Here is a 6,851-nt window from a genome sequence, read left to right as displayed (position 1 = left end):
TTTTTTGAACTGCAAAACTACATTTCTGCCTTGTAAATTTGAGTTTATGTTTTCGAGTTGCTTCAAAAAGTTTGCGAAGAAAAACCAAATGCTCTTCAAATACATCATGTCCACCACCAATGTCATCATAATATTTTACCAAACCAATTTGTTGTAAATGACCATATGCTTCTGATATTGCTCGAGCAAGTATAGCAGGTGTATTGGAAAGGCCAAATATTACTCGAGTAAATTCAATATGATGATCCGGTGTCACTGCTGCTGTTTTGAATACATCTTCTTCTTTTATTTTAATGTTGTTAAACGCTTGTTTAATATCAACTACAGTTTTATACTTTTTACCAGCTAATTTCTTTATCATTTCATCCATTTGATCAATAGGAAACGGATCTTTTATAGTTACTGGATTAATAGTACGAGAATAATCAATAACTACACGTTTAGGAGTTGATGCATTAAAAGGTTGTTCTATAACGAATGCGGGTGCTTCATAAGGAGAGTTAGAATAGCGACATACTTTATTTGCAACCCATTTGTCTACCTGTTCACTCATGAATATTCTGTCAAGTTCAGTGATTCTGTAAGGCTTGCATTTTAAAGGTTTATGATCTGATAATTTAATTTCCATTTCTAAGTTAGGAAATTCACCAATTTCCGACTTTGGAGTAGAAAAAATGTCTTCAAAACTGCCCAAAATATTTTGCAGTTTTTCATTTTGCTCTTCGGTTAAAAATGTATCAGCATTTTTATCTGAGTCTTGTTGTTCCAATTTTTCAATTTTAACTTCTTTGTAATTTGAAATAAGTGGTTTAGAAGAAAAACGTGATTCCACTATACAACCAACAAAAGAATCATTTGCTTTAACACAGCCAAATTCTTGTGTAGAAGTAGGAGTAGTAATACAAATTGCTCCGTTCGGTTCAATTATCATAGTCGCATGTACTGCTGACTGCCAATCGCGCCCAAGTATTATTGCTATTGGTAACGACTCACACACTCCAACTTTAGGCATAGTATAATCTATCTTACCTACTTCGATTCTTAATGTTATCCATCCACATGGTGTACAATCGCCATCTGGTGTCGCATAGGTTCCATTTTGCCAAGGATATATAATAGTATTTTCAGGAATAAAACATTTCCTCAAAAGTGTTACACAAGAACCATTGTCTGGTAAAGCATCTATTGTTATGTTGCCATTAATAGTCACTGGAATTTGAGATACTTTTGGAGGTGAAGAATAATCACTATTCTGTAAACAATTAATACTTTTGTTTTTGTGACTTACATCTTTATTACCATTTGTTTCAGTTTTTAAAATTGATTTATCTGAAGCTGATTTATTTTTATTAAACCAAATACTTTTATCTTTATTAATTACTTTATCCGATTTACAATCATAACTAACATGACCTTTTTTTTTTGACAATTAAAACAAATTTGTTCTTCTTTTTTGTCCACTGCTGGGTTATAACGATGAATTTGTTTTGATACTTTTAAAAAATCATTACCTTTAGATACGTTCGCTATTGGTTTACTTGTACTTAATTTGCGTATTGTATCTAAGGGAATTGCATGATCAATAAGTTCTTGTACGGAACAACACATTGCCGTTGCAATCGGAACTGCCCAAATATTATCGGTTATTCCTTCTAATATTAGAGAAACACGGTCAGATTGTTGCATTTTGAAGGGAGCTTTTTCAATAATAGCATCCTTTTCAAAAATGTATTCAACTATTGGTTCATCTGCACGTAGAATGCGCTTCCCTTGGAACTTAATAAAATCAGAAAATGACATTTTACCTTTAAATCGTTCAGATATTTTTTCTTTTCATTCTGGCCATGTATTTAATTGCTGTCCAGATACTTTATGCCAATTTTGAGCTGGTCCACGAAGTCTTGAAACAGCATTAACCAACGTTAAAGAATCAGACCAATGAGCATGCTGTGAAATACGTTCCACCTCAACAATCCATTCTACAACGTTTTCATGTTTTTTGCCATAATAAAATGATATAGCATTTGCTATATAATTAGTAGATACAATCTGTATTTGACTGTTATTACTAACATTCATATTCTCAGCAATAAGTTTTTGAGTAGCAACAAGCTGAATTAATAAATCCATAGGAATTTGATTATTATCCACTTGTAGTAATCCCATAGGTATTACAAGCACGTCGACTGTAAGCATAGTAATTCTATCCGGGTTACAAAACCTTTGGGTAGTGCGAGCATGTCGAAGGTAATACCTTATAGACTAACCGAGGCCATGGAGACCTCGGCACCCATGAGTCTCTTTTCCTGTTATTTCCGTTTTCCTTATTGTCGACTTTACAGAAGCACGTAAACGTAGGAGTAACACTAGCATATATACGGATACGTTTGTATACTAGGGCAGAACTAACTTGTGTCTTCGCCTCAACACGTAGTCTATGTTTCACTCCTTGCGGCTGAACCGTAGATTACCTTAGTACTTAGTTAGTTTTCATTGTACTTGTTTAAATTCATTTAATAAAGTCTTACGTACATTTAACGTTCATGTATTTTGTCTCAACCTCTGACGTTTTCCACCTACCAATCAACAACGAGGTCTCCGTCATTAAATAATCGTACGAGCTCAACTCTATCAAGTCGAGGCTCGCTACACACTGCTCCGATTTGTAAATTTTTTAACGCTTCATTTTCTTGTTGCAAGTCTGCTATTCTTTTTGAATTTTCATTTTGTTTCACTCGAGAAGCAATTAAAGCTTCTTGCAAGTTATCAGCGATAACTCTTTCATTGTCAGCCAATAGAAAATCAATTAATTCATCTTTATTACCTTTCTCAGGAAGGTGACGAAATTTTAATTCTTTTTTCAACTCGTCCATTTTGATACTTTTCAACACGTTAATATCAGTTGAGTCTAAATTATTCATTTTGAAACTTAATTACATTCACAATTTATAAACAACTAAATGTATGAAAACGTAACTGCGGAAAAAAAAAATTTTTAAACGAAAAACGCACTCACGAACGGACAACAACACTTATCACGACTGTATAACGCGGTAACAGTTTCTACTCACAACTGAGAAACATGGTATACTCGATTCCAATATCGATGCTAACTTCAAACATAGAGGTTAACCTTAAATGAAACTCATGTCCGATGAGACGTTAAACTTTCAGTACACTCGAAATTTACAACGAAATACTACAAACTACAAATTACGTTATAAAATTTTAAGATTTGCCACAGCGCCATGTAATATATTTAATAAGACTAATATATTTAATACATAATAAGATTAATATATTTAATACACAATACAATAAAAGCATATAAAGTAATATGTAATAATATGTTACCACACGGGTGACATAACAACGACTACTGATATAACCTGCTAACTGATATTATAATTAATATTACTTACAGTGTGACCTTACAACACCAGGATCACAGGATTCCATTTGTTGATATGGCGCACCGTGGCTTTGCCGCGGCGCAGAAAAATTGGATTCAGGCTAAAATACAGTGTTTGGAAATTTTAGATATGAACTGGCATACCCTGCATACCTCAAATGATGCCCCTGTGTAAACTGCATTACCTGAAATCATAAACAACAATATTATTGATTATGATTAAATAAAAATTGTAAATAAAACGAATATTTATACTATTAATCTTACAAGGAATCATATTTTTATAGATCCCATCAACTTCTTTGTTTTCTAATTTAATTTCCATGTCACTTTTCTCTACGGTTTTGGACTCTGAGTATATTAATTTTGTTCTTTTCTCTACTAGATTTGATATGTTTGGATAGACTTTTGAAAAATATTGAAGTTCCAGTTTTAATTGATCAAGATCTATACTTACTATAGATTACTAGGTATATTAGCAAAATGTAGATATATCAACTAGATTACAAGTAAATAATAATATTATGTAAAAAAATTCGTGTCCGAGGATTGTGAATTTGTATGTTATTATATACTATTGTTAATTTAGTAACATAATTGAATATAAAATTGTAATTTAATATATTTTTATTAAAAGTGCACCATAACGAAAGGGCCTCTCATGACAGCAGCCCCGGTGGATTTCTCCCACTCTCAAACTGGGTCAGTCCGCCACTGGGCCCTAATCCCTTAGTCTTTGCAGGGCCGTTGTACAGTATTTAAATGGTTAAGAAACTTTCTCTTTGGGAGAGGAAGTGTTAAATCTCATGCAGTGTTAAGCTTTTAAAACAATAATATTTACAACATTAAAATCAAATGTAAACTTTTATATGATAACTATTATACATTTTTATACGATAAAAGTTTTAACAAATGTTAAAAAAAATCATTTTAATCCAAAATATATATAATATAAATTGTCAAAAATCATAAAAAATATTTTTTTATACTAATTAGCATACTACAAAAAAATTGTAGCCACACATTTTTGTAGGCCCTAGGCACAGTGCCTATAGTGCTTATGCGCTAAGACGGCCCTACCTCTTCATGTGTGATTAACCAGCTGTGCAATCGCGCCGTTATCATCACGCGTAAATTTTCGTTATTCTGTGTTTTCAATTTCTATCGGTCATGCTGTATGTAAAGTCTTAGAGATCATGTTCTCAGTGCTGCAAGTTTTTTTAAGTTCCTTTGTTTTCAATTTTAATGTTGTGGCACTGAGATATTTTTATTGTAATAATATTATGGTGTCTCACGAGCTTTCGTGGTAAATGTCATCGGCACCATCGCTCTTTCTGTTTGTGTTCGTCGATGTGTACACATTAGTGCTCTGCACGGTCCGTTATTTTAAGGACCAGACCGGATTACAAATTTTACCAGGGGACCGAAGTCGGACCAGACCACACTTAAACGTTAATCAAAGACCAAAATTGGACCAAACCAACGGCTTCATATTATTTTTAGACCGGATCGGACCAGTAATTAAATAACATTTAATTAAGTATACCGTAGACCAGAATGTCGGTCCGATCTTAAAACATTTTGGACCGTTTATGGACCGGTCCGTAAGGTTCTGTCTGTATTAGCCCAGACCGTGCCATATGATGCGTTTAGTATTACACTTGACCGGGACTAACCGACTTTATAAATAAATATATACCTAAAGTTGTAGGTTTTTTTTCGTTTTATTTATTTAAATAACAATATCTGTATTTAGGATTTAAGTACCATGATTGGGACCGGACTGAACTGATTTTCATTTCTTATTTTTTGAAACCGGACCGGACTGAAAATAATGTATTTGATCTGAGGACTGGACCGAACTACTCCTAAAAATTATAGAACTGGACCAAACCGACGATTAAATAATTTTTGTATGTTAGGACCGTACTAAACCGGACCACGGTTCGGTCCGATTCGGACCGCACTGATTAAGACCGGACCATTAAGTAGACATCAATATTAATTTTCTTGAATTTCGTTCTCGTTCCTGTTTACAGCCATCTTGTCCAAAACCACGTTTTTCTTTGTGTTGTATTTTGTCTGCCGTCTGGTAAGTGGCGTTCAGTAACTTAAAGTTACTCTTGCACTTTAGTTTGCATTGTTCCAGATTGGTCATTTCTGGGTGGCATTTGTGAATAGCAGCGTGATTTTTCATCATCGTTTTGCATTGCGCTGTAACGGGGACTTGTGAGTTATTCGTCAACAACTGTCAGCATACGATTGTGTGTATGCGTGGTCAACTTGTGCTTTTTTTTGTATTAATTTTATTAATTACAGGCCCCGATACATCTCGTGTGTCACAGTTGTATGTGAATATTGGCCGACCACATTATTGTTATAGTTGTATTAGTTTAGTAAAGGTCGTAAAGGACCTAAGCTAGACCATTTATTAATTATTTATATCGTTTTTAGTGTATGCCGTGTGGGACACCCATTTTATTTTTATATATTGTAATATAATTAGTTGTGCTAATTAGTGTGTATAATTAGTGTTAGGTGGGCTTCATCCCCTTCATGCCTCCCTAGTTATGCTTATACTCGTGACACATATACGGTCTTACGGGAGAAATTGATAAATTTGATCAAATAATAGTAAATATCATACTGTAAGAGTTGGAAGTAAAGGCGATGGTGGTTGAAAAATGTTTCATTATTTAGGATAGTTTCTAGTATAGGAAATATTTTTATATCTTATAAAGGGAATTGAAAAGTAAAAGTACATATGATATTATAACTTAAGTTTAAATCAATGTCAAGTAATAATGGACTGATAGGTAATTTGTGTATCAGAAAAATGAAGAGTTTTTTTAAGTATCGAAATAAGAATCAACAACTATAATAATGAATTTCTTGGTGTAGGAAAATATGTTTCATCAATTGAAAAATATCGTATAAGTGATTTTAAATATTGTTATTATTATTATGAAATATGATTAAATACCACTATATGGATAATAAAGTACTCCCTACTCTTCAATAGACCGAATCACATAATGAGAATTGACCAACGAAACTATGAAACGTAGGAGTTGATCGCTCGGTCTGTGTTACATTTTTAGATTATTCTTATTGCATTGAAATTTCCGGATTACGATGATATTTTTCTCCAAGTATAATTTTCCAATAGAATTTGAATTAATTATTTAAATTAATTAGACAAAATATAAATTAATAATTATAACAGGTATAATTGCAAGTTTCATTTTATTTTAAAATTACGTAAGGAGTGCTATCGCACCATCGCACACGTGTTGTTGACACGAGTCGCCACTGTATATAAATAATTATTTTGTAATAAAATTTAGAACTCTACAGCTCTAAAACTTATATTATAGGCCACCAATGTTCAACAGTTCTTAGAATATCAAATTATCTTTCAGTACATTATTATGATATT

General features: G+C 32.7%; 1 protein-coding gene across 1 annotated transcript; it reads right to left on the bottom strand.

Annotated features, from left to right (window-relative positions):
* Window positions 1-85: 85 nt before the first annotated feature.
* Window positions 86-1,800, bottom strand: LOC112691260 (the record flags this gene model as incomplete). Its single annotated transcript, XM_025565419.1, has 2 exons — window positions 1,396-1,800; window positions 86-1,252 (listed from the first exon to the last, which is right to left on the bottom strand). Coding segments are annotated over exons 1-2 (1,572 nt in total), but the record flags the coding sequence as incomplete, so codon positions are not given.
* Between the last annotated feature and the right edge of the window lie 5,051 nt (window positions 1,801-6,851).

The sequence above is a fragment of the Sipha flava genome, unplaced genomic scaffold, assembly GCF_003268045.1.
Source record: "Sipha flava isolate LNK unplaced genomic scaffold, YSA_version1 584_pilon_pilon, whole genome shotgun sequence".
In the NCBI taxonomy this organism is placed as follows: domain Eukaryota; kingdom Metazoa; phylum Arthropoda; class Insecta; order Hemiptera; family Aphididae; genus Sipha; species Sipha flava.
This window is presented reverse-complemented; position numbering and strand designations above follow the sequence as displayed.